Consider the following 27,778-nt stretch of genomic DNA (forward strand, 5'->3'; position numbering starts at 1 on the left):
ATGGCTTTATCTCGAGCTTTAACAATTTGATAAATGCAAAATCAAAACAAAAAAATATAATGAACATAAAATGAACAGAGCTTCCCTGACTCAAACTAAGCAATTCAAATTAAGATAAAATAAAATAAAACAAAATGAAACAACAGCCAACTAATAAACAATTCTGTATTTCTGCATGGATTATGGGATGATTTTTTTTTTACATTTATTAATCAATTTATTTTTTGAAGTGTAAGTAAATAAATAAGTAAATAAAATAGTGTACATAAAAAGGTTTTCCAAATTTTTATTGATTTGATTATTATTTATTATTATTATTATTATTATTATTATTATTATTAGTAGTAGTAGTAGTAGTAGTAGTAGTAGTAGTAGTAGTAGTAGTAGTATTATATTATTGTTATCATTATATTTTATTATTATTTTATTTTTTTTATGTGAGGGTTGATAACAGCTGATTTATTTGTGCAGTGCATTTTTTTTTCTCAAAGTTAATTTTTTAATTTAACTGTGTTTTTTTTGCAAACAGAACTAATTTGAGTTCTAGTATGATCTGTTTGGATAAAATCTTCTCATTGACATTTTTGACCTCTCCCCAATCTTTTCTTATTTTCCTGCATTCACACATACAGAGAACTCATCCTTTGGATTTAGTACGTTTCACTGATCATATATCCATCTGGAATGTTCTTATTGTACTTGATTAGTTTAAGAGTTTTAAATTTCTCGAACATTGTTAGAATTTGGGGCTTTGCTTGAGTTCAAGGAATACAAGGAATGATTAAAAAAAAAAAAATTGAGAGGTGAGAAGTTCGCTTTGAATAACAATCGGTTTGAGTTGTGTTACACTTGTTGTCTGGTGGGTTCAACAAAAAAAAGGACCAATGTGGGGAAAAGAAAGATTTATTAAAGAAAAACCAAGAAAAGAAGCAGCAAAATCCTTTGGAAGGAAAAAGAGGCAGAAAGAAAATTCAGATGAACACCTCTGCAGAGGTGTGATGACAAACAAACAAAAAGGGGAGGAAACAGAAACAATGAGAGGGTTCATTAACACAGGTGTGTGACAGAAATACACAGGTGAAACTAATTAGTGCAATTAAAAGAGGAGGGAAACTCAGGGACAGGAAGTAAATATAAAATAGACTCACAGAGAGCAAGGACTACAAAATAAAACAGGAAACACACACACACACACACACATACAAAGAGTAGAACAGGAAACATGGATTAAACATGTTGCACACTTGGACACAAACAAACTTCCATGTGTGTGTGGGTTTTTATTATAACTTTGACTCCAGATTTGGAAGCACAGAAACACATCAGTGCAATGAGGATGCACACTGCTGAAACAAAGTAACATGAGTGGGGAGTGTTAATGCCCATATACATGTTTTTACATTATTACGGGGTTCCACACTGGACAAAAGGGACGATAGCTCTGAACAGCACAGAGAAACACTCTTAGACCCACAGGGTGAATTTACGAAGAACTAAATGAAATCAGAGATAGATCACAACAAATCAAACAGTTTGAAACAAAGACTGACTTTAGACATTTCTTTGAGTTAGGAAATAAAGGGATCTACACAGTTCAGCTATAAGTGCTGTCCCAACTAAAATCAAAGAACCATTGATTCATGTGAACACAAACATAGGTGATCCTTCTGAAACATTCAGAGACATTTTATCTTTTTTTTTTTATTTTATTTGAACTTTTATTTAACAGTAAAGAGGCTTGCTGAGATAACAGTCGTTTCATTCTAAGAGCCCAGTTCACAAAACGTTAGTGGGGCAGTCCACACTGCAATAACTGAAATCTTATCAAGTCTAATGTCTTAATTTCAGTAGAAAATGTCTTTTTAGACTTAATATGAGCCCCTTTCAACTGACTAGTCCAGAAAAATGTCTTATTTCGAGTTATTTAAAGACAAAAATGAAGTCTGAATTGCTTGTAATAAGTTAAAAAAAATCTGCCATTGGAAAAAGAGAAAAGGGACTTGTATATGGACATTAATGGAGTTAACGTACGTTCATGCAGGACACGGTAGGCATACGCCCAGCTGTGATCAGCTGACAGGCTGATGTTCTAACCTACCCCTCTCAACCAATCACAGCGTGTGTCTAACAACAAGGTGGTGTATTTAAATCACGTCTTCATTCTCAGTTATTCCTGCTACCTCATTGTTGCTCAGCTGCTGCTGTCTCAATAATCCCACCTCCACCCCAGCCTCCCTCTATTTAGCCCCATGTGTGTATCTTATTGATCTGTATGCATCCATGTGATCTGTATGTATGCGGGGCGGGTTTGCTATGCACTCCCTGGAAAGCTCGAGTAGGCTGCTCGGCTAACCCAGGGAGTACTCTGAAAGGCAGAGCTTTAACGCCAATTCTAACTGTATCCATTTTGCAATAAATGGTTCAATGTATGACGAGAGTGTTCCTGACTGAATTTTCTGGCAAATTTGTCTTTTTCCATTGACATAGTTTTTAACTTATTACAAGTAATTCAGACCTCACTTTTGCTCTAACCTCTTAAGACCTGAGCTTTTGTGTGCAATTCCTAATTCACCTTGCTAATTGGGATAAGTAAGACCTAGTAAGTATAATAACTTTATTTGATCTTTGTTTCAGAAGTTTGATAATTTTTGTTATGAGTTCTCTATTAGTTTGTTTGGTAGTAGTGTTATTGTTCTTAAATATATTGAGGTTTTTTTTTTCACTAAAATGGTTGTAATGTTGTGATTTCAACACTTTTTTTAAAACTTTTTTAAAAATTTTATTTAATTCTATTTAATTGGATTTAATGTTATTATTATTATTATTATTATTATTATTATTATTATTATTATTATTATTATTATTATTATTATTATTATTATTATATATTTTCTCTACATTTTTGTATATTTGTATATTTTATTTCTTAACTTTTTCTATATTCTATCTGCATTTTCATCATTTTCTTAACTGTTGCACCAACACACCAAGACAAACTCCTTGTAGGTGCAAATGTACTTGGCAACAAAACTTGATTCTGATTCTGATTCTTAAGAGATGATGTGGGCAGTGTCCCAAAATGAGGCTAATAGGTCAAAGTTTTTAAAAAATGAAGGATCATGGGTCTGAGAGGCAGAAATGTGATGTTCATATATGTGGACGCTGGCTCTTTAAAGGTTAAAACAACTTGAAATGAGACATTTTTCTGGACTGATAAGTTGAATGTGGCTCATATCAAGCGTAAAAAGACAATTTCTACTTAAATGACACAATAACACTTGATAAGATTTTAGGTTTTTGCAGTGCTGCAATGTTAAGGTTTCCTCTTCAGGTGTGAATGAGGAAATCAGGTGACGTATGATAAACTTCAGTTAAACAGAGAAGTTAAAGACAAAAGCTGCTGACGGCTGAGTAAGAGGAAACTTTTAAAAATGCTAATAATCCACATTGTTCAACATCCAGGAAGTGAACGGAGAAATTCTGATACTTTCCATCACTTCACACACACACACACACACACACACACACACACGTGATGTCAGCTCTGCACAGGGTGTGTGAGGGAACACACCCTGCTGTGTTTCTGCATTTCACCTGGTATCACATTCCTCTGAGAGAATCTACCAGAACCGGTTCTGGATTAATGGGCCGAGCTCAGAGTAATGACAGCGGGCAGAAAGCATCACAGTCCAGATGAGTAACCATGAGCTGACTCAGAATAGGAACAAATCTTTACAGTTTAAGAAGTTTTCTCCATCATCAGTGGATCAAATGTGACTTTTAACATTTTTTATTTTGGGTAAATGGTGATAAGAATTAATGTTTTCACCCTTTGATATTTCTTGGGTTAAATTTTGATGATTCATTGAAGTGTTCCTAAACATTCATGAATTCAGCTCCTCGTGTGTCTGTAACATCTCGTGAACTGCCTGCGCCTCCTATTTGGAGTATTTTCTGTCACACCTTCTCAAAGTACCAACAAAACCCTGGGTAACACAACCCTCCTCTTCGCCCAGGACAACAATCGAAACCCAAACCTTTGTTGTCCTGCTCACAAAGAATCCTGCACGGCTGGTATTCTTTGGCAGGGCCTGGAAGGTCGTCAGCAGCCGCGCTTTCACGCCTCTAATTCTTCATTCGGCTTCGGATGAGCACCTGAACGCCTCGTGATACTCTGACAGAGGCTCTCACAGAGAGGACGCGATGGGTGCCATGGGGATGCAGATGGCCGGCTGTGCCCTGGCCCTCTTCGGCTGGATCGGGGTGCTCATCATCTGCGGCGTGCCCATGTGGAGAGTCACCGCCTTCATCGGGAACAACATCGTGACATCGCAGGTCATGTGGGAGGGCCTCTGGATGAACTGCGTGGTCCAGAGCACGGGCCAGATGCAGTGTAAGGTGTACGACTCCATGCTGGCGCTCTCCAACGACCTGCAGGGGGCCCGGGCCCTCGTGGTGGTCTCCATCATTGTGGGCCTCATCGGGGTCCTGGTGGCTTTTGCAGGAGGGAAGTGCACTAACTTCATCCCGGAGGAGAGAGCCAAGGCGAGGGCGACGGTGGCAGCCGGCGTTTTGCTGATCATCAGCGGGATCCTCTGCATCATCCCCGTCTCCTGGACCGCCAGCATCATCATCAGGAACTTCTACAGCCCCGTGCTGGTGGACGCCCAGAAACGAGAGCTGGGGGCCTCTCTGTACATCGGCTGGGGGGCCGGGGCACTGCTGATCCTGGGGGGAGCGCTCCTGTGTGCGAGCTGCCCACGAAGAAAAGACCGGGGCCCCTCTGAGATGTACTACCTGAACGATGCAGGAGGATACAGCAAACAGGACTCTGTCCGGTCCTTTACAAAGACCTACATCTGATGTCTCTGAGGGGGCCTGGGGAAGTCTGGATGGGTTGGTTTGGGGCCCCGTGAAGAAAAGAAAAGACACCTTTTGGTGAAACATCGAAGGACAAACACACGATGAAGGAAACATGCACTTTGTCTTTTTAACTGAATCTTTCTGAAGCGGACGTATGAAGAGTTTGTTTGAAGTTGTAAAGCACTTTGTTCAGTTTAGTGAATGAGAAAAACTTTTTATTACATATTTCTATAAGTTATTAGTGGAAATAGGCTCTGAAATGAGCACAGGGAACTTTAAATTAAAGACTTTTTATTTTAAGTTTTGGGAAAACTGGTTTAAAAAGATCACTTTGTCATCGTTCTGTGTCATTTTTATGATGTTTTCCATAATAAACGACCTCATATTGCTACTTTTTCTCACGCCTCTTTCTGATGTTCATCTTTCTAAAAGCATGTTTTTATTTGAGCCACACACTAAGAGAGAAAACCTGTTTGTCAGGTTGAGACGAGAGTCCAGAGAGCAAACGTGGTGACTCAGGGACTCAGAATCCAGTGACTGATCTGTTTGGTAATTACGCTAACTTTGGAAAGTTTGATCCAGCCGTGCCAACGTTTGCCTCGTAAACATCACAGAGATTAAAACTCTCACTATACACCTTTTTCACTGCCTAATCTGAGAGAAACATGATGCTGAGTCCCACTAACCTCACGGGTGTGTGTGTGTGTGTGTCTTCAGGTTATCAGGCTGCAGATCTAAAAGGGTCAGATTACTCAGATGTGACAGGAAGTCTCTGAAGTTTTTCTGCTTTCTCAGGAGTTTACCTGCAGAGTTTACCCCCTGGCAGCTTCCTGTGTCCTGAGAACAAGAAGAGAAATTGAGGTTCATACTTCAAACTTAGCATTTCTGTCTGACATGTGAAAGTTGGACATCAATCCCATCCTTCAACTGTTTGAGACTGAAATCTAAACCAACTCAAACAGTTAATGATGTTTTCTCCTCTGGATCACAGTCACAGCTTTAGATGAAGTCACTGAAAACATTTTCTGACTTTAATTTCTGATATAAAGAATCTGACCAAACAAAACTCACCTCAGTGATTAAGCTTCTCCATAAAATTATAACAATAACTTTTTTTCAATAGCACCTTTGAAAAAGAAATTTCACGTAATGCTTGGACAGTTAAAAAATACCAGAGAATCAGGGGGAGGACAGGAAATATTTTGCAGGAGTGAAGACATAAATATTAAAAGCAAAAAAAGGAAAAATAAAAAAATAAAAAAAATAAAATGAAAATAAAACAAAAAACAAAATAAAATAAAATGAAATGTAAATAAAATAAAAAACAGAAAAACAAAAAAAACAAATAAAAAAACAAAAGGGGGAGGATAATAAAATCACATCAGGTAAAAATAAAAAAGGATTAAAAAGATGTGGAAAACTCAAATGAAAAAAAAAAACAAAACAAGAATCATCAAGCTAATAACAAAGACAACTAGACAACTAGAAATTAAAATAAATAAAAATATGAATAAATAGATAAAAATGAGAATAATTATTTTAAAAAAAAATAGTTGAAAAAAATCAAATTAATTACAATGACAGGAAAATAAATCATAAAACCTGATTTAACCATTACATAAGTAAAATAAATAAATAAATAAAAAATACCAGAGGCTTAAATCCTTCTCAGATTGGTCACTCTGCTTCCCACATCCCCTTCAATATAAACTCAAATTATACAACTATAATTATTAATCAATCAATTGTATTTATTTATTTTATTTATTTTTCCTAGAAACAATAATTTATTTCAAAAATATTTTAAAGTGACAAAAAAAATGCAACACACTATATAAAATAGAATTATGGCAACACATGTAAAAAAGATTTTATGTATAAAAACATTTTAAAGGTTAAATATTAGTTTAAGTTTCAAAATAGCATTTAAATAAAAAGGTAAAATAAATGTGTAAAAAGGTAAAAAATAAAATTGAAGATAAGAAAAACACTAAAAATACGCTGAAGTTATAAAAAAGAGACTTTAACAATAAACGAGTCAATAAAATTTTAAAATAAAGAACATTTAAGTTATAAAACGGCACCTGAAGATCACATTTGCTCAAAAAAAATTCAGGGTTAATAATACAATAGAATCATCTTTTTTTATGTACCATAGGGGAATTTTTTTGCCACAGCAGCACACAGAAAAAGTGCAACAAATGCAAAAACCTGCTGGTTTTTTTTGTTGTAAGACTCTGCCCCCTAGTGGAATTTTGCTGACAGCTGTTACGAGAAACAGACTCAACTCTATAAGAAAACATATTTGTAATATTTTAACCTCATCTGATAAGAATGTTTTTCTTTCTCTTTTCTTTTCAGCTCGCTTGTTGGAAACCTGACCTGACGGATAAAATAAAGCTGTTTATCAGATAATAATTAATCACATCTGATCATTTTAGGGTGTAATCATCTGAGATGACTGAACTCAAACCTGTTTCTGTGTCTGTTCCAGGTCCTGACGGTCTGCAGGGTCCCATGGCTCTGCAGGAGCTGGGTATCAGCCTGTCCATGGCGGGCGTCGCTGGAACCATCCTGATCTGCGCTCTGCCCATGTGGAAGGTGACGGCCTTCATCGGCACCCACCTGGTGGTCATGCAGGTGTTCTGGGAAGGGCTGTGGATGACCTGCGTGAGCGAGTACACGGGTCAGATGCAGTGTAAGCTCTACGACGCCCTGCTGGATCTGGCCCCTGACCTCCAGGCGGCCCGGGGCCTCATCTGCATCAGCCTGGTGCTGGGGTGTTTGGGCTTCCTCATCTTCCTCCTGGGGGCTCGCTGCACCAACTGCCTGGGTCACCCCAGGGTGAAGGCTCGGGTGGTGGTGAGCTCTGGCTCCATCTTCTGCCTGGCTGCTCTCACCACCATCGTGGCCGTTGCCTGGACGGCGAACTCCATCATCAGAGACTTCCACAACCCTCGAGTCCCCGAGGTGCTGAAGAGGGAGCTGGGAGCAGCCATTTATATCGGCTTCGTCACGTCTGGGCTGCTGTTCTGTGGGGGCGCCGTTCTGTGTGCCAGCTGCCCGCCACAGAGGGGACGGTTTAACTCTGGAGGGTACACACTGGCCAGGTCCCCCACTCACAGCTACGCCATCAAGAATTACGTTTAGAGAGGTCTGAAGGATGAACACAGAGGACACTGCTTCTTAAATAGAATAGAATAGAATAGAAAATACTTTATTTATCCCTGAGGGGAAATTCAGGAGGAGTCACAGCAGCAATCAAGAAAAAAAAAGTAAGAAAGTGTATAGAAAGTGCGAAAAGGTCCATAAGAAAATAGATGATGACAGCTTGTCCATCATTGTCCAGTTCAGCCAGCCTCCACCTCCACAGGGTCCAGGACTGAGCTTCTTCAGCTTTAGCTTCTTAGCTCTGTTAGCCATGTCTGTGAATAGCATAATGCTACTCTGTCTTCTGGTATTCCATCTGTTGCTGGGTTAGCACAGCTAGCTCGTCCATCTTATTGGAGATAGATCTTACGTTCCCAATAACGATGGATGGAAGGACAGGTCCATGTCGTCACTTCTTAGCTCACACCTGAGAACCAGCACGTCTTCCTCACCTCCTTCTCCTCACTTTGTGGGAAACATCCGGCCTAGCACCAGTTAGCACTGACATGCTACAGGCTGCTAACAGCTGATTTCACATGTAAACAATGCAACCATAGTTACATGTAGGATCTCCAGACAAACACAGGAGCAAAAAAAGTAAAAATATCACTGAAGACAAAACCAGTTTGGTGTCCATGACCAGCAAAGATCCACCCCAAATGCAAAAATGATGAAAAAGAGACGAAAATATTACAAGAAAGTTGTTATTTTTTTAATATTCTTTAGCTTATTTGTGAGCCTGATGGTGAATTATCTGTGCAAAACAAATCAAAAGTGGCTTTTTTTTCATCAAAGACATTTTTTGGTTGAATATTAATTTGTTTTGGGGGAAATTGGTTTTAAAAAACACATTAACCACATTTGTTAAGCTTTATGTGAAGTTTAACCAGAGAAAATTTGTCATTCCAGGAACACGTGCACCAATGATTCACTTCTAAGAATTCAAAACAAACACAGCAGGAACATGTGACTGTGTAATAATCTGTTTTCTCTGTGAGAGGAGGATCCCAGTCCAACAAGCTCCCTCAGACAAACTTCATCAGGACCGCGTGGCTCTTTAAATCAAAGTGTCTCTGGGACATGACTCAGAGTCTAAAAGTCGGAGCACAGAGGAGCTTTTGTGTCTCCTCCTCCTCACTGGACTGGGGAGAAAGGGATTGTTTTGAAACCATGGCGGAGCAAACAGAGGGATTTCCCTCCTCCACCCAATGCTCTCATGCTCTGCCTTTTTTTCCCCATGAATACCAAAGAACTGGTTTCTCCTTTCTGAACAGACATGCAAAGCAGACACACACACCCACACTCAAACACAAGCCTGCCCTGGCCTCACACATGCACACACACGTTAAAACAACACCCCGCCCCGCCTCGCAGCCAGCTGTTTTTGGTTAGGCAGTCAGGCTGCCGTGGAGAGGAGGAGCAGGCCGGAGTCATGGAGCGGCAGCTGGAGCTCGCTGCCCTCGCTCTGGCCCTCACGGGGTGGCTCTGTGCCATCCTGACGCGCTGCCTGGCCCTGTGGAAGGTGAGCGGCACCCTGGACAACTCAACAGCCACTCTCCCGGCATACTGGGACGGGGTGTGGCTGGAGTGGGATCACTGGGACTTGGCCCATGATGGCAGCCTGCACTGCTCCTTCTACCGGTCTCTGATGTCTCTATCTGGAAGTTTCCGCACGTGGAGAGCCCTCATCATGGCCGCTGTGGGGGCCGGGGCGTTTGCTGCTGTGATTGGAGCCGTGGGAGCGGTGTGGTTTCCTCTGCGTGGACAGGTTAAAGTGGTGTGTGGGGCTCTCTTTGTTTTGTCTGGGATCCTTTTGCTGGTTCCCATTGCCTGGACGTGCCATCACACCAGTCAGCCACTAGAGGGAGCTGTGCTGCTGAGAAGGGACTGGGGGCCTGCTCTGTACCTAGGCTGGATTTCCTCTGGGCTGATGCTGTTAGGAGGGGTGTTCCTCACCACCAGGTGCCCCAGAAAAACCTCACAGCCGCCTGATCCAAGCGCACCAGCGACTGTGGAGGACGAGGCGAACCACCCGCTGAGCAGAATCAACAGGACTACATTCACCAGCAGCCAGTACGATCGCAGATCAGAGCCCATCTGAGTGAGGGTGATTCAGACTGGAAACCAGGAACACATGGAGTGACTGTAGCTAGATCAAACAGCAGAGGACGCACATGTCGAGTAATGATTCACTGATTCTCCTGTAACTAGCTCTTTGTTTGGGATGTGGGTAGACTTTAGGGCTTTGCATCTGATTTTCCTGTTTCTGAGGAAACTGACGGTGAATCCAGAGTAACACTGAGACTCTCTTCTTTTAATACACTGTAATGTTGGCTTTAAGACTAAAAACTGTCCGCACAAGTCAGAGAAGTACAGGTTTGTTTTGTTTGTTGAGAAATGTTTGTGACTGAGAGAAAATGTTCTGCACTAAGAAGACGCTGTGTAATAAAGTGAGATTCAGAAATGTTTGTTTACAAGAGTTGTTTGTATCAATACTTGCATGATGTGGTTTACAACATGATTATGATTGATTAGGGATGGGTACCTTTCAATTTTGAAATGATATGGTACCTGGGACTCAGTATCGGTACCCAGCAGTAGGGAACCAAATGGTTCAATCCATCAACATTGTTTACATCTTATCTTAACGATTCCCCTAAATGATCCCTTTTTTCTGGGTGCCTTGAAAAACAGTAGGGCAGTTCTCGTCAGCCTGTGCCTTTGAGAACAGAGACTTTGAGGAAAAAAACATGGCAGACAGTATGAATGAATTCAAGAATTCTTGAATATTTACGTAACAAAAACTTTGGAGCGTAATTTTGTCAACTGTGTTATGGACAAAAGTTGTGACTATTCTTCAACATAAATCCACATTATACTGAATTTAGAGTTATCCAACATTTCTCTGTCAGACTACACTCCCTAGAAATGTCCCTCATCATTTATATCACAGTTAATCCAAAATTTTAAAGAATTATGGCACAAAAATCACATGTAACACGGTTAACATTTTTTTTCCATTTTTTGTCCCTAACTGGAGATCTTGAACATGGCACCACCTGACCTCCATCACCTCATATTTCTGCTCCTTTTCTTCCCAGTTTGGTCTTTAGAACATCTATAGTAAGAACAGCAGAAACTGTAGATAACACAGTTAAAGAACATTTAATGCGCCCCATGTACGGACATTCATTCTGGTTGAATATTAATGAGGAGGAGCTGAAACATGCCACACTTTCTGCACGGTTCCCACCAAAAAGGATGTGACTTCAGAGCAAACCACTACTGATTTATAGGGTTTTTTTCAATGGATAAAACGGTTGATGCAGATTTCTCAGACATTGATTAATTTGAACAAATAATACTGAAAGTAATAAACACAAACATGTATTCTAGTGTTGAAGAGCAAACTTGACTTTTGAGAAATCAGACAGAACACAAACTGCAAATTTCAACACATGATTTACATTTTTAGCTAGATTAATTATGGAACCTGTGTACTTTCTGTATTAAATAAAAGTGACATATCACCCAAATGAGCCACTGTAAAATTTCTCATTGTTTGAAATTAATATTTGGTAAAATTGCTAAGAATATCCCATAGACATGAAATGTTCCCCTAATTATGGAATTACTCGTAAACGTTTGTCATCAAACATGGCATCAAATATAAGGAGTCACATGTATTCACTGTGCTCTGTCAGCTGTTGCTGTGCCCTCTCATCATGACATGGAAGATAGGAATGTCCTGTGTTGACATAAGCACAATGCATGCCAGACTTGACAATATATTATGTATTTGACTTAATACCCACCTAAGAAAAAGCAGTACAAAAAAAGTTTGTCTAAGGGTATCAGTTTCTGTACATTACCAATTTTGTGTGTGTTTATTTGGTAAACATTAATTTGTTAAATAATACAATCTCAAAGTTTTTCAAATTAACATTTTTATTCTTCAGTATATAACCTTGCAATGCTGCGTTCATGTTCAGCATGGAAAATTGCCTACTCTCCCACTTTCTCAGTCGCAAGGATGTGTTTAGGTACCGAAACATGGTACCTTTTGATTTTAAGTGAATCTGTACTTGGTACTACAGACAGAATTTGTTCGGGACCTATAAAAGTACCTGATTTGGTACCCATCCTTAGGAGTAGTAGTGAAAAAAACATATGCTGATGTTTTATTTAGAGCCTTTTTATACTGAGAGGAGGACAACGGCAGCTCACGTCAAGTGAGAGGTTTGAAGATGAAAGAATTGGACAGAAAACAGACTTCTCTTTGCAGATCTACACCAGTGTGTGTGTGAGAGAATTATTATGATTCGTCACTAAAATGCATTTTTCAGACTGAAGACCAGGGTAACAGTGAAGTTTCACTCTGTCGTCACTGCTGAAATTGGTGATTTAATTGCTCTTAGGTGTGGGTATGTAAATTAAAGGTTGTTCGTCTCTGTGTGTTAGCCTTTTGATTGACTGGCTCCAGCCACCCACGACCCCCCAAAACAGTGGAAGTGCTCAAAAATGAATGAATGAGTTTTATCTAATCTCTTTTAATTAAAAGATTCAGTTCAGCTTCAGTGAGCTGTGTGATTACTTTAAAGAAGGTAATTTTCTCTGAACTTTGCGAGAATTAAAAGACATTTTTTAACTCTTAAATCAGTTCTTAAATTGACTAGTTCTGTATTTTTACACCCCTGGATCTTCAACTTTGAGTTCATTCAGTTTTTCAATAAAAGATGATATCTATTAGTTTTTTTTTTCAGTATTTTGGACACTTTTCTTCAAATGTCACATCACAGATGGAAATGTTTCTGGTTTAAATGATTTGATGTTGGGGTCTGTAAGAATAAATCACTGAGCAAACACAAAAATACTTCATTATATATTTATTCCCAATAAAGCAAAGTAAGTCCCTTATGAAAAATATAAATTACTGGATAAAAGAACTTAACTCTTCGGTTGGGTATTGACTACATGGCACACAAAATCTGATTGAAGGCTGATGTGTCATTGTCCAGAATGTAGCTCAAAACTTCCTGCATTTTTAGCTTCAAGTGCTCCAATTATTACATTAATCCCCCCATTACCAAGTAAACAAATGTGTCAGATTCTTAAAGTAAAATACATTTTTGACACATCATAATGTTGGATAATAAGAGCGCTATAATTAGTATTTATCTGTACATAGATATACTTTTTTGAATGAGTCAGTGTGCTGCAGTGAAGCGTGTTAGCATGGACAGGCTGAGGAGTCCTGACTGTCTGGGTTACTATAGTTTTTCATCTCCCTCCTCAACATCCTTCAGACTGAGAACCTCCAGAGAACCTCGGCCTTTGGTCTCACAGCGGATCAGCTCGTCGATCTCCCTGTAGTAGCCGGGATCCACCAGGCACACCTGAGGATGAGGAGACAGTTAATTAAAGCTGAATCTAATATGCAGGGAGAAGTAGTTAACACAAACAAATCCTCCTCACCATTTCTAGCTCCTCATCAAAGTCTTCACTCTCCACAACCTGCAGGAGCGGCTTCAGCTTCTCCTTCAGCTTCTTGGCCTCTTTAGCGGGCAGCACCAGTCTGAGCCTCATGTGAGCTCTCTGGATCTGCATGGTCTCCTTCAGCTGCCGGATCACCTCCAGAGCCTGGGACAATGAAACACGTGTCATGAGCCCAACGGAAACCAAAAAATCCCTGAAAATTAAGATCTCTTTCCTTTTCTAAAAATCTTAAATTAACTTCATGTTCCAGAAAAGACGCTGACTTTGAGGTGTGAGGTAAGTGTAGTTTGTCCTCTTAAAAGATCGGATTTTATTGGCTGTGGTGTCTGTGGAAAGAGGCACTTTGAAGTACATCTAAAACCTTAAAAATCCTGTTATAAAATAGTTTTAACTTTTTCTTGTGAGCTGAAGGAAGAAGAAATAAATATAATTTTTTTCTAGACTGGAATGCACTTCAATCAGGGACAGCAGTGCATTATTTACAACAGATACATCTTTGTGAGACAGCAACAAACCGCTTTGTCATGTTTACAGTCATGAAAGAGCTGACAGACTGATTTCTGTCCCCTGACCTGCTGTTTGGTGCTTTTGTTGGGCTTCACAGAGTAGTGTATGTCCTTCATTGCTCGTTCAATGAGGCTGACTGTGTACGGCCTCTTGGTCTCTGGGTTGACACACTTCTCTGCCACGATAGTCGCGATATCCCTGAACATGGTCTCCAGCTGGCTCTGCCTCTCCTTGTCTGAGACCTGCAGCTCTCCTTTGGCCAGGATCTGTCAGAAAGAAGGGAAACAGAGGGCAGTGTGTGAGGAGTGGAGCATCAGTACTTAAAGAGAAGTACAGGGAATTATTTCTCACCTGTTTGCAGATTTCTGTGAGATCATCCGTCCCAAATGCTTTGCTTAAGTCCTCCTTCTTGGCCATCTGACCTTTGGACACATTGATGAAGACTGAGGCTGTCTGCAAAACCTCATCCAGGTCTTTCTCCCTTTAACACAACACAATGCGTGGAAAGTCAAACATGTCTGTTTTTGCTAGTTCAGGGTGTTGAGACATAACATACAGACAAATTGGTGGGCTGAATTTGACAGTTAAAGTACAAACATACCATTCTGTTTTAGTTAAATTGACGTAAAAGTGTAATTGAGTCGTTATCAGCTCAACATGTCATCGATAATAACATGGAGTACTTACGCTCCTGTCCTCCAGCTCATGACTTTATTCTTATAACAGGCGATTTCAAACCGCTTCCCGCCTTTCTTCATCCTCACCACCGCCACATTGGTGAGCCGTATTTGATTTGTCGGCGTAAATATCGACATTTCTGCGTTTTCTTGGCCAGCGCTGCCTAATTTTGTGTCGTAATAAAAAATAATGCTGCCAGTTCTTCGATGTTGCTGCGCCCAGAATGCGTTTCAAAATACTGCCCGCTCGAAACATGGGCGCGTGACAATAGTTCCTGCCCCGCTTCAAACGCACTTTAAAAAACATAGTTAACAATTTTACAACTCTTAAAAAAAATTAATACGCTACGTAACTGAAAAATACAAACAAACTATTATAATATATGTGAAAAATTATTTGATAACATAACAGCGGACGCCAAAAATAATTGTGTTATCACCAGTTAATAATTAGCCGTGCTAATAGTTTAACAATACATATTATACTACGTTATTTTTAATTAAACCTACATTATTTCGACACTCTTTACCGAAACTCTCTGTATACTCATTACGTTTAATGCTGCAGTTCTGTGATTTGAACACTAGGGAGCAGTGAATGATCAACTGACGACTCGACGGAAACACAATTTAATACTACATCAAATTTAATCAACACAGCCGTTAAATTTTGAAATAACCCAGATAATCCGACGTTTTATTTATTTTTTTAAATTGTCAATGTACAAATCAACAAGGCATCACATTCAAGTAAAAACAGTCTAATAACAAAAAAAGACAGAGCAATCACAATAATAACAAAACGATAACTTACATTAAAAAAAAAAGATAAATAAAAAATAAATTAAAAAATAAATAAATAGATAAATAAAAAATTAATAAAACACAAGCGGTCAATCAGGAATTAAAGTACAAAGGTACCCATATAGACATTGGGCTTTTTGAGTATTACAACATTTCATACATTTTTTTATATATATTGATCGCATTTTGAAATGCATCAAATATTGAGATAATCCGACTGTTACCTGTCCATACAAATTTTCCTCGTACCACCAAGTAAGAAATATTATATCTACAACACTTCCGGTGAAATGAAGAACGTTTGTTTAAATAATTCAACGAATTCGGTAAATTTAAAGAAAGATACAAAGTTAAATATAACAATTTATGGTCCCTTTTGTATGTAAGCCAAATTATCTAAACTCTAATGTGGCTCTGTTTCAGGCTCCAGTCATCAATATGAAAAGAACTACACTTCCCAGCATGCTCGTTGACACATCAACATGGTTGCGCGCAGCATCAACGGCAGTTGACTGAGTATTTTGATATTTCTTTTGTAGCAATGCTGAGTTTTGTTGGATTTATTCTGTTGGCCATGGGCCCTGTGCATTCTTTGGAGTCGAAAGGTGAGTTTATTTTAAGTTTAATAACCGGAATTTAACTTTAGTGACTCTGCTCGAGCACGTATAATGCATTGTTTGTTAGCATGTCCGGTTAGCCTTCCAACCGCCTTTTATCAGCTGCAGGTGACCCGGGGTTGTGATTCAACCTGCTGTGTTGCTTCTTGTTAGGAACAGTCTGATGAAACATTATCATTTTAGCATGATAATCCACAATATCTCCCTAAAACTGATGACTCAGAGTGCTGTATTTACTCTTTGCAGTGTCTCAGGATCTCCACAGTCCCACTGAGAGCTATTTAATGTGGATATGGCACAACAGGCTGTACTTGTATTCAGCTGCTGCTCTCATCTTTGGGGTCTGGTTCTCGGTGAAGATGGCACTGAAGAGGGTGAGTAGCCTCCTCCAGCTGACTCACTCAGGCCACTTGTTGTAAATGGGATCTTTGAGTTGCAGGAAAAGAAGAAAAAGGACTGAGCTCAACCTGTCTTCATCTTTTATTTTATCTACTCCTTTCCTTTTTATTTCAGAGAAGCTTCTCCAAAGATGTCGGAGCGCTGGTGTACAAAGCAGTGAAGAAAACTGATTGCTCTAGCAAAGATCCTGTGGTTCATGTTTCTGCTGTTAAAATCTTCTACGGCTCTCAAACTGGAACAGCGAAGGTACAGATGTGAAAAACCTGATTTTGATTCTGAAAAATGTTCAAAACTCTGTTAACAAATGCTGTGAACGTGAGCTCAAAATCTGAACCTTAAGCCTCATGATCTAGGAATAAATTGAGGGCTTTGCAGAATTTTCCAACCTTAATCCATTTGAAAACTAATGCTTCACCCTTCTTATCCAGTAACAATAGATTATCCCAAACTCAAATTCAGTCAACTTTTCTTTCTGCTGATTCAGGGCTTTGCAAATGAGCTATCAGAGGAGGTGAAGACTTTAGGAATACCAGCAGAAGTGATTGACATGAAAGACTACGATCCAGACGATCAACTTGCTGATGAGGTAAGCCAAAGCGAAGGTGTGTTTTTGTTGTTTATGTGAGTACAGGTGGCAAAATAAAAAGCCCTCCACTCAAGGATGTCAGCTGGAGAAAACCCTCCCAGCATTAGAGCTGCTTCTCATCACATAACCCTTCATTTTTGCTTCATAAAATTGAAGTGACTCATTAATTGTTGCCTCTCTGTTGAGAGGATAAAACGTGCTGTTAAGGCTGTGTGAATAAGTTGCTTGAGGGTGTTAATTAAACCTTTAAAATGTGACTTCAAGGACATAAATCTTGGCAACACATACTTACAGGGAAGGGCTAATTAGAGCAGAATAAATCAAGTAAAAATTAGTAACAGTTTTTCTCTTGTTGAAAGCTGGTGACAAACAGCTCAGTAAGCCTGCAGATGTTTTCAGCTCCAGCTGAAATCTTTTAAACAGACTGATTTTTAAGATGTTCTCTTTAGATAAAGCTGCCATTATAACTTAATTCCTAATATTTGTTTTCATCTTCTTTCAGTGCACCAATAAGTCAGTCTGTGTGTTTATCCTGGCGACTTATACTGATGGACAGCCCACAGAAAACGCAGAGTGGTTCTGTAAGTGGCTGGAGGAAGCCTCCACCGACTTCAGATACGGGAAAACATACCTCAAAGGCCTCAGATACGCCGTGTTCGGTCTTGGAAACTCTGTCTATGTCGGCCACTATAACACAGTAAGTGATTTTTTTTTTTTTTTTAAAGGCCATCCATCTCTAGGCTTTTGTGTTTGAATCTTACTGAACCCACTTTTCTTCTTAGGTGGGTAAAAACGTGGACAAGTGGCTGTGGATGCTGAGTGGCGTGCGGATTCTGACCCGCGCAGAGGGCGACTGTAACGTGGTGAAGAGCCGTAACGGCAGCGTCCAGGCCGACTTCCTGGCTTGGAAGGTGAAGTTCCTGAAGCGCCTGCAGGCTCTGGCCAAAGGTGAGAAAAAGAGCTGCGGTGGAAACTGTAAGACCGGAGGCTCCTGCAAGAACAAGAAGAGGGAGGAAGAGCAGACACAGGATGAAGAGGAGGAGCATAACAAATCAGAGGTAGAGTCTCCGACCTTGTTGCATATTTAATGACAAAAAACACAGAGCTGTTAAAATTCTTACCTTTTGGTGCAGTAGTTAAACTCAATGGTTGTAAAGACTGCTGAGGTGTCATTGAGCTAAATACTGAGCACATATGAGCCTCTAAATCAGAACTTTGTCTAAAATAACCATGAATATTCATAATGTTGGATTATAAATCTGACCAACTGTCCATTCACTTTAAAACCTCATACACTTCTTGTGAAATGCAGCATTAAGTCACACTGCATGTGAGGCTGAACATTAACATAATGTAATTTTATAGACTCAGGCCATGTCCACATGTAGCTGGGTATCTGGGAAACTGCATATATTTTTTTATACATTAACACCTGTCATCCACCTGAAAACACAGTTTTACATCACGAAAAACAATGTTTTCTGAAAACTCCGGCCAAAATGAAGGTTTTGGAAAGTTTCGTTTTTTGCGTAGACGCTGGGAAAAGAGTTTTTGGTACTTAGCCCTGTAAAGCCTGATCCATCAAAAAATAAACAGATTTTTTTTTCTTTTTTTGACATTAAGATGTTTATTAACCCTTTCACTAAAATCCACAAAACATTTTTGCTATATTGTTTTATTTACAATATATTTTTGTATCACATTTAATTATTTTGTGGGTTTGGATACTTATTTAGTGAGGTTTAAAATAAATATCAGTTCCTTTAATGCAGAAAATACAAATTTTGAAAAAGAGTTAAAATTTAGATGTTATTCTTTTTTAGCTTCTTGAAAATATCAATGATTCTCATAAAAAAAAAGAAAAAATATATCTTCAGCTGCTTGTAGTAGTATTATAATCCTCAAGGGGTAAGAATACATTTTTTAAATTTTTTTTTTAAATATAATTTCTATTGTATTTATATTATTTTTGTGTTTGTATTTTATTATTTTATTTTTTATATACTTTTATATACCTTTTATGGTAACTATTTTTTGTTTTGATGAGATAGAAATCTTTTAAACAATCATATATATCAAGTACACAGTTATTTGAGTTAGGTCTTACAGCTTTTTTAAACTAAGTTTTGGGTGTGGAATCCAAAACTGATCTTAATTTTTCTCTATCACGTCAAGTTTTTGAAATATAGGATCCCCGTTTTCTTAAAAATATTTACCAAAACTCTAATACTTTACATAACTGATATGTGCATGTTTTTTAAAAATCTTAAAATATTGACATACAATAAAATATGAAAGCATTGGGCATGACTGCAAAGTTTGTTTGACACTGTTATATTTTATAAAGGAAATATTAACCTATGTAAATAAAACACTACAGATGGAATAGTTACAAGCACAAAAATTTGCCACGTAGCTGAAGATGAGTCCAATTGTAATCAGCTGACTACAAGTCTGACTAATCAGAGGAATTTAGCTTATCTGGAGGATGCTCGAAAAAAATGACTGTAATTTTGGAATCAGCATGCCAATTTTAGTTTTAATTAGCATAAAAATATAACTCAACAGAAAATCTTTTTTCTAATTGTTTCCCTGTGTTATGATACGTTTTGCAATGTAGGGTTAAAAGTCACAGCTGAATGACAGAGGCTCATTCTGATTGGCTGGTTTGGCATGATCCAAGCTGAATTAATCGGCGGGTTTTCCCAGTCTGTGTGGACGAAAGTATTTTTAAAAATAAATGACGAGATATTAGTTGACATTTGATTTAATGAGGCACAAAGATTGAAATTTCTCCTTTTCTTTCCATTCATAAAAATAACACTAATGCTTTTTGTGACTGTTTGAATACAGGGTTTACAGGATTCACAGGTAACACATGCTCCACAGACTCAGAGGAGAATTAAAAATTCATTAAAAGTACATCATTAGACGAGGCAGTAGCCTTGATCAGAGGCTCATAAACAAGTTACAGCCTTGGTTTCTGCACAGTCTACTTCAACACTAACTTCCCCGTGCTCTCCTGACCCTGAATACAAATAAGCAAGTGAGGATTATTAGTAAATACATGAAGGTGAAAGGCTGTGAAGGTGTTCTGCTGATGTTTCATTAGGAAAATGTCCCCTGGCTTATGATGATGATGCTTTCTACATTACAAGGACACTTTAGCCGTAAAAGCTTCCCCTCAACCTCAGCTGATTAAAGCTGGATAAATTAGAGGAGTGTTGTGAGTTATGAGCTTTGTTTTAAGTAGCTCTAATTTGTGTGTGTTTCTGTGTGAGCTCAGTTATAAACGCCCGACAGCGTCACTCAGCGCTGCCCGTCATGTCAAAACACCAAAATAGCACCAGGCAACGAAATTACACATTACACACACACATACACACACGCCAGCAGCTTTCATACGCATCACAGCACACACACATGACTGGTTGTCATGGTAGCAGGCACCTTTAGAGCCAACTCTAGCTGAGACTGTGTCCCCTCTGTCTGCAGCACTCGGTGCACTCAGCAGAGGTGACATTCAGGCGGAACCAACGCGCCGCTGATTTATCTGCCCACTGTACTACTCCTGTTTTTACTCTGCAGCCGGTCAGCTGTGCAGAGGCTTTACACTCAGAACATTATGTGATGAATCTCATTTAACGCCGTACACATGCCCATGGTTCTCGTAGTTAATCATGCAGGAGGAGGTGAACGATAAATGTGTTCCATATGGAGCCGCTCGTTACGCAACTCTGGATGAGTTTTCAACTAGTTATGTGTGAATGCACCGGTGTCAGAGGATGATTCATGTTTTCATAACATCATCTTCTTATCCTCTTATTTTCAGGTCATTTCAATATACAATTGACTGTTTTTAACTCTTAATTTATGCATTTTTTAATTAATTCATCCATCTACTAGTGTTGTTTCTATTTTATCATATGTACTTAATTCATATTCTATTTACTAGGGGTGAAGGAAAACCTGTTTATTAACTGGATTGGAAAAAAGTTACCACTTTTCTCCAGCAGAGAGCAGTATTTTTGTCTCTGACTCATGTGATGTGCATTTTTTAAAAAATATGGCTCCTGAAGTTGTCTGTCGACATTATCATCATTTAACTTTTTCACATGTTCTAGTGTTAAAAAAGTAAACTAAAAATTGCAAAAATTGTAAATATCAAAGAATCACAAATTAAATTCAAATTAGCACAACAGCAAAAAAATTGTAATAGAATTGAAACGCGAGAATAACATATCGGCCCAGCCCTATTTACTAAAAATATGAGCTGATGTTATAAATTTCACTTCCATCCCAGGGTACGGTTTTGCGGTTTGTTACTAGATGTGTCAAAAAGTATCAGTATAGCAATATTTCACAATACTTTGACCTCTGATAGAATAAATATATTTCAACTCTGAGTATCCATATTTTTGCAAAAATAGAAACTTACATAATAGCCAAGTTGGAAGTAAAATAAAACTTAATTTTTTTGTGCAACATCAGATTGTTCATGATAATAATGGTTTCACCAATTGACCACGTCTTTCGCCCAATAATTTCTTTGCAACATTAGTTCAATGTCACAGTAGTAAAAGTGACAAACTTGACACACTTTATGTTGTCAAGTTAAGTGTATTTATGAAACACTGCATCTGACTTTCATCATTTAACAGTTGCTTTTAGTGAAATAGTTTCGACTTAAATTTGCCTTTCAATTTTAAGTAATAGTGTTTGATTTACATACATTATCTCTGTTTTTAACTGTGTAGAAAATCACAATATATCACCATATTGTCGTATAGTGATTAGGGATGCATCAAAATGAACATTTTGGCCAATACCCGATATTAATAATGCTGCTGTGGTCGATAACTGATATTTACCGATATCAATATTGATGAAAAAAATAAAATTGAACGAAAACAATCTGAGATGATGTGTCGAGGTAGTTCAGAGAGAAAAAGTGGCGTGATTGTGAGAAAAGACAACAGAGATCATGGAAAGGATCAAAGGATGGAGTGCCCGAGATGAACGTGATCAAAAAAAGTATGTTTTGTCTGTTTTTTTGGATAAAACAGGAAGAGAGACATAAAAGAAGAGAATCCACTCTTCTTAGGGAGTTTTGGTTTTTACACAGTCAGAGGAAACAATATTATTTGTTTTTGATGCCAATATGTTCAAAAAATGACCAACATCAGCCAATACTGATATTGATACCCATATAGTGTGCATCCTTAATTGTGCTACATAGTAATTATTTTGTATTGTGACCAAAATATCATAAGCTTCATGCCAGTACTCACCCATAGGTTTTGCCCTCCATCTTTCTAAGATTTCTGACACTTTTGGTCCTACTGGGCTAAGTTCCTGTTGTTTGGTTCCTGTACTGGGTCAGTGTGTCATCTGGGTGATGATTTCCAGGGTTTTAATTTATGTTTTTTTTGTTTGTGATTTTAAGAAATGGGTTCTGTTTTGGATCTTTTGTGTCTTGAGTTCTTTCTTTGTTTTATTCCATATGTTCGCTTGTCATCAGAGCAACTTCTAAATCCGTATTTTTAAAGATGCTGGATAAATGAATGTAAGGCAAGTTTATCTTAAAGCACATTTCTACAACAAGCCAATTCAAAGTGCTTCACACAAAGAAATAATCATTGGAAAGGTCAGAAAAAAGTCAGTTAAGATAAAAAATGGTTTAAGCAAAATATAAAATGGCAAAAAGAGGGTTTGAATATATTGAAACATATTTCAGGACAGAAGCACGACAGTTGCCGCACAGAGTTGTACAATAAACCAGATATTGAATGATTTGTTAAAATATTCTAGTAAAAAGCAGCTGTAAAAAGTGCATTAATGTATTATTCATATTATTAAAATGTATTTTTCTTTCTGTCCGGTTTCAGGAGGACCTGCTTGAGTCCAGCAGCGATGAGGATGAGTCCAGCCTGCAAGAGAAAAGGTCGGGTTTAGTGGTGGACATGGAGGATCTGGGAAACATCATGAGCAGTGCCAAGAAAGCAAAGGTCAGGGTCCGTTCGGCAGCTCAGTTACTCCTCTTTTAGAAATGAATTCATGCCTGTTCTGTATCCAGCAGCTATAATTTTATTCCTCTAGAGCTGAGGGAAATCATGATCTGGTGCAAAAGCAAATCAAAAGGAGGTCACATGACTGATTTCACCTTTTGCTACCAAAGAAACTTAGTAGTAAAATGGGTTTACTGTTATTTATTGGGCGTATAAACAGGAGTATGATATAAATCACTTGGTTGGCTTACTCGTCGTCACCCTGCAGGTGTATTTCTGGTGTTTCCGTTTGAAGGTCTATAAGCGGCTCCATCAGGGTTTGAAGCTTTTAACACCTCGGTCCGCGCTGAGCGTGTGGAGTAAGGAAGAGAAAGCGCTGTCACTGAATGAGAAGTGGCAGATGGGTTGATAGACACCAGACCCCAGCAGGCGAGAAGCAGAGGCTTGTGTAAGAGCGAGGACGCCCACCTCACAGACGTGACATGAACAAGTCACTCTCGAAAAAGCGGAAAGAATGAGGAGGAAGAGGCTTCATCGGTCTCTTTTATGGACTGTTGTTTACGGTGAGCCGGCAGGAAAAGATGCTGGGTGTAGGCCAGCGTGGGAAAAAACACCTCACAGTTTAGTTTTTGTTTTAAAGCATCAGATACGGAACCAAAAGTGAAATAATGCTCTTATATTTCCGCTCTTGTGTGAATCTTCTTTGTGTTTGAGGATTTATCGTAAAAAAAAAGTAGAGAAACACTGATCACATCCATTTGCAGCTGATGGGTAAATGAACGTCCCATTACGTTGCAGCGCTGATCCCTTGATGATGATTTCTGCCTGCGTTATGTTCGGCTGCTGCCTTAACTGAAAATGATCATAGCCGCTCATAAAGCAAAGCTCTGTTGTGGCAGAAACGAAACACAAACGTCTCCCTCGGTGGCTGTAGTCTCTACTTTCACCTAAAATGAGGCTTTAGAAGAGAATTTGCATCTTTCAGGCTGATATTTGCTCTAAAAGAGTGAGTGTGTTAGTTTTCCTCCTAACTTTAGTCTGAGGACAAGGTGGGCTCTGTGGCTCATACGTTTTGTTCTCATGAAAACGTAATCTGTGACAAAGTTGGTGTTGAGCTGACGCTGCAGGATATCAGGAGAAGTTTCCATGTCTCATAAAGACAAGGAACATGACTCTAACAACAGATTGTCTCAGGACTGTGTTTTTCTCCTGGGGAATAAATATTACAGTGTTTTCTGTCAGCTCAGTGAGGTTTGGAAAGCTCTGGATTATTTGCTCTGGCAGTTTTTGAGCTGTTCAGGAATGATTGTGGTTGTTTTGATAATTTTTTTGTCTTTTAGGGATGAAACTGTTCACAAAAACCATGATTTGGTTTTTCATCGTGGTGTTGTTGCCACGGTTTTTGGTTCGTTATGGTGTACATTGTTGTTGTTTTTAACAACCCAGATAACTAGGGATGTCCCGATTAGCATTTTTTGGCCTCCACCCCAATTTTCTAACATTGAGTATCGGTCAATACTGAGTCACAATGCGATTTTTGGGTTTGGAGTTAAACTTTGCTGAAGAAGTGAGAGAGTGGAGCAGCACAGTTTTTTTTGTTTTTGTGTGTTCACAATACTGGATAGTAAAAAAAATAAAAGTTAAAGCTTATTAAGTCCGTTTAACTTAGTCCAGCTAGTTTTGAAGTTAAAACCCCCGGATCCCAAACCCGTCGGCGGGTTAAAAATACCACTTATTTTTAAATGACTGGCATTTACAAGCCATTTGTCCAATCCAAAAACTGAAAACATTGAGGTAATCGTCAGATTCTCAAGTCTCCGAGGTAGGGATGGGTACAGTCAAAAGTATCAGGTACCGATTCACATAAAATCAAAAGGTACCATGTTTAGGTACCTAAAAGCATCCTTGTGACTGTGAGGGACTAGAAGAGTAGGCGATTTTCCATACTGGACATGAACACAGCATTGCAAAGTTATATATTGAAAAATAAATATTCTAAATGAAAGAATTTGAGATTTTATTACTATTAAGTTTTGTTAAATTAATATTTTTACCACATGAACAAAAAAAAAGTACAGGAAATTAGTACCATTGAGTACCGAAACCGATTGCCAGGTACCGTATCATTTCAAATGTGAAAGGTACCCATCTCTACTCTGAGGGTACCTGAAGGTATCACATACATAGTTGGAAACATGTCTTAACATGACGCAGGAGATGGGAGAATTTCATCAACAGCGCTTGTATTGAGTGTCATGTTTTCTCAGTGCATTTGTAGAAAATGACCGGTTTAACTCGGTTTTACTGACTCAGCAGCAATTTTAGCTTTATGACGGCTAGAGGTCGACCGATATGGGTTTTTTGTGGGCCTATGCCGATGCCGATGCTTTCCAAATTTGGGCAGCCGATGCCGATATGCATAGCCGATTTTTCCAATTTGATATTCAGGCCGATTGTTAAATAAATATATATTTATCACATTTTTGTGAAACGCAGCAATTTCTGAGCAACTAAAAGAAATCTATTAGAACAAGTCGTGTCCAGTCCTCTGAACATTTATTCAGCTTTCAAAACAATGAAATATTTTGTCTGAGTAAACACACAATGTAACAAGCAGTAGTAAACATTCACACTCTTCTTAAAATGTCAAAAAAGAAATTTGAACTTATTAATATAATTTGAACAAAAGTATGTAATGTATCCAAGTGGTTCCACAAGTTTGAGGTGCTCATCTTTTTTGTGCCTGATCAAAAATTGTGTCATTTTATACAACGGATCAAAAATCGGCTTTTTAAAAGAAAATACGGCCGATGGCCGATAGAGACAAATGTCCAAATATCGGCCCAATGTATCGGCCGGCTGATATATCGGTCTACCTCTAATGACTGCTAACATGAATGATCGGTTGAGAGGATCGGCTAGAATTCCGGATAATTAAAGCTTTAAAATACAATAACATCGTCTCGAACCGATACTAGGGATTGGGACATCCCTACAGATAACCATAGAAAGGTCGCAGTCGTTCCCAGATCCTCCAGAACTTTCCGGTTTTTGATTAAAGTCAACTCCTCGAGAGGAAGAAGAGCAGAGATCTGTGAGATCCACATGTTCACGGTAGGGGCCTGGGGAGTAAACCACCCTAACAAAATACATTTTTTAGCCAGAAACCAAAGAATTTTCAACAGAGATGAGGACTCTGAGAAATTTGAGAGTAAAAAAGTTTAAAATGAAGAAAAACACAAAGACAGAATAGGATCTTAGAGGTTTAATGAAGGATAAAACAGAGTTTACAGAACGAACTTAGAGTTTAAACATTAATAAACATGTGCACATTAACATTTATGAGCATTGTCTCTTCTTTTGTCAACAAAAAAGGGTAGCTGACAACAACACCAGAATCTCCACCACCTGTGGATCGCTGCTCCTCGTCTTGGGACGAAACTAAAAGTGGAAGTAAAGGAGAAAGCGATTCAGCTGGTTACGCACGCTGTACTGTACAAATGAGGCTCTTTGCATTGATTTACAAAGGATATCACACAGTAAAAGCCTCAAATCATGCCCAATCAGTAAAAATTAGACTTGGTACAGTGTTCTAACACTGCACAATAAATACATACACTGTTTTACACACTGCGAGACACACTTACTTACATATATACTGTACAAACGCAGCAAGTGCCTCTGTTCTAAAAAGGTTATTACGCATCGTCAACGGTGAGTTTTGCACATATTTTACAAATCAGACCTGGTACTGTTCTAAAAAGCATCAATTGACACAAAAATTACACATATGAAGTAAAAACTAGATAGAAAGAGCCTCATATATCCTGAGACTTTAGCTCTGTGCGCTCTGGTCATGCATCTGCTCCGCACTCTTGTGTGTATTCGCTGGCTTTCTTAAATGTATGAGTGAAATTACCCCAAAAACCACATATTGACTGAAAGAGCAGAGTCTCAGCTTTTACACACCGTTGGAATTTTTTGGATTGTGCAAACCGTTTAGGAATAACCGTCCTTCAAAGTGGGATGTGGGGTGCAGCCAGTGTTAAAGGTTAAATAGACAGAAAGAGGGAGTCAGTGGAAACTGTTCCCCAGTGACCTCCTGGATTACAGAGTGAGCCCCTTTCCAGACCAAAACAAGTAGATCAATGTGTCTTTATGTGTATTACATCAATAACAGAGATTGGAGGTGTGTAAAGTTCTGTTCATGAATAGAGATCGAGGTACATTTAGGAAAAAAACACGCTGCAAATCTTGTCCCACTCTGTAGGATTAAACGTCACCTCCAGATCACGCTCCGAGTCGTAGCCTGAAGAGTGTACCCATCTTCTGATAGATACTTCAGCAGGATAACGCTTCATCTCACAAATCATCTCAAACTGGTTTCTTGGACATGACAATGAGTTTCCTGGACTCCAGCGGCCTCCACAGTCCCTAGATCCCAGTCCAGTTGACCTCCTCTGGGATGTGGTGGAACGGGAGATTCTCATCATGGATGCTCAGCCGACAAATCTGCAGCAACTTATGAGGATATATAAACCAAAGTTTGAGTCTCTTTGTGTAGTGATGAAGTGAATGAGTAACTTCTATTAATATCTGGATACTTCTCTTATAACACGCTCCTTATCCTGGCTGTGATGACTCATATAATCAGTCTGGTTTTCAGGATGT

The 27,778-nt window shown here is 38.7% G+C and overlaps 5 protein-coding genes across 6 annotated transcripts in view; 4 read left to right on the forward strand and 1 right to left on the reverse strand.

The window, feature by feature from the left end:
* Positions 1 to 8,143, forward strand: part of LOC141797997 (claudin-4-like) — a 54,206-nt gene extending 46,063 nt beyond the window's left edge. For both annotated transcript variants that reach the window (XM_074679754.1, XM_074679753.1), the window contains one exon: positions 7,358 to 8,143. In XM_074679754.1, coding sequence (XP_074535855.1) covers positions 7,381 to 8,013 — 633 coding nt within the window. In that variant the 5' untranslated portion in view covers positions 7,358 to 7,380 and the 3' untranslated portion in view covers positions 8,014 to 8,143. The remainder of the gene's footprint in view (positions 1 to 7,357) is intronic.
* On the forward strand, positions 4,204 to 7,364 carry LOC141797888 (claudin-like protein ZF-A89). Its single transcript, XM_074679576.1, has 3 exons — positions 4,204 to 4,745; positions 5,128 to 5,178; positions 7,358 to 7,364. The coding sequence occupies exons 1-3, from the start codon at positions 4,204 to 4,206 to the stop codon at positions 7,362 to 7,364; spliced, it is 600 nt and encodes a 199-aa protein (XP_074535677.1).
* A 96-nt stretch (positions 8,144 to 8,239) lies between the features above and the next one.
* On the forward strand, positions 8,240 to 10,460 carry LOC141798120 (claudin-4-like). The gene has a single exon (XM_074679919.1). It carries the CDS (start codon positions 9,290 to 9,292, stop codon positions 10,112 to 10,114), a length of 825 nt encoding a protein of 274 aa, XP_074536020.1. The 5' UTR covers positions 8,240 to 9,289; the 3' UTR covers positions 10,115 to 10,460.
* A 1,215-nt stretch (positions 10,461 to 11,675) lies between these two features.
* On the reverse strand, positions 11,676 to 14,950 carry sbds (SBDS ribosome maturation factor). The gene is made up of 5 exons (XM_074679646.1): positions 14,704 to 14,950; positions 14,368 to 14,497; positions 14,082 to 14,282; positions 13,489 to 13,653; positions 11,676 to 13,409 (listed from the first exon to the last, which is right to left on the reverse strand). The coding sequence occupies exons 1-5, from the start codon at positions 14,829 to 14,831 to the stop codon at positions 13,284 to 13,286; spliced, it is 750 nt and encodes a 249-aa protein (XP_074535747.1). The 5' UTR covers positions 14,832 to 14,950; the 3' UTR covers positions 11,676 to 13,283.
* A 997-nt stretch (positions 14,951 to 15,947) lies between these two features.
* tyw1 (tRNA-yW synthesizing protein 1 homolog (S. cerevisiae)) overlaps positions 15,948 to 27,778 on the forward strand; it is an 88,494-nt gene continuing 76,663 nt past the window's right edge. The window contains exons 1-7 of the mRNA XM_074680378.1: positions 15,948 to 16,102; positions 16,361 to 16,488; positions 16,628 to 16,759; positions 16,998 to 17,099; positions 17,602 to 17,796; positions 17,882 to 18,157; positions 22,988 to 23,107. Of these exons, the coding sequence (XP_074536479.1) occupies positions 16,039 to 16,102; positions 16,361 to 16,488; positions 16,628 to 16,759; positions 16,998 to 17,099; positions 17,602 to 17,796; positions 17,882 to 18,157; positions 22,988 to 23,107 (1,017 nt within the window). The 5' untranslated portion in view covers positions 15,948 to 16,038. The remainder of the gene's footprint in view (positions 16,103 to 16,360; positions 16,489 to 16,627; positions 16,760 to 16,997; positions 17,100 to 17,601; positions 17,797 to 17,881; positions 18,158 to 22,987; positions 23,108 to 27,778) is intronic.

Source organism: Halichoeres trimaculatus, unplaced genomic scaffold, assembly GCF_033239565.1.
Source record: "Halichoeres trimaculatus isolate MK-OKI-2021-1 unplaced genomic scaffold, fHalTri1.1 fHalTri1_scaffold_9, whole genome shotgun sequence".
Taxonomy (NCBI): Eukaryota; Metazoa; Chordata; class Actinopteri; order Labriformes; family Labridae; genus Halichoeres; species Halichoeres trimaculatus.

Bases quoted from the DNA above. Each gene is read 5' to 3' on its own strand.
- LOC141797888 (XM_074679576.1), top strand. From the start codon at position 4,204: ATGGGTGCCATGGGGATGCAGATGGCCGGCTGTGCCCTGGCCCTCTTC. The intron at 4,746-5,127 runs GTGTGCGAGCTG...CTCTGAAATGAG, and splicing joins ATCCTGGGGGGAGCGCTCCT to CACAGGGAACTTTAAATTAA.
- LOC141798120 (XM_074679919.1), top strand. From the start codon at position 9,290: ATGCAAAGCAGACACACACACCCACACTCAAACACAAGCCTGCCCTGG.
- sbds (XM_074679646.1), bottom strand. From the start codon at position 14,831: ATGTCGATATTTACGCCGACAAATCAAATACGGCTCACCAATGTGGCG. The intron at 14,283-14,367 runs GTGAGAAATAAT...TCTTTCTGACAG, and splicing joins TCACAGAAATCTGCAAACAG to ATCCTGGCCAAAGGAGAGCT. The intron at 13,410-13,488 runs GTGAGGAGGATT...CCTCATCCTCAG, and splicing joins TTGATGAGGAGCTAGAAATG to GTGTGCCTGGTGGATCCCGG.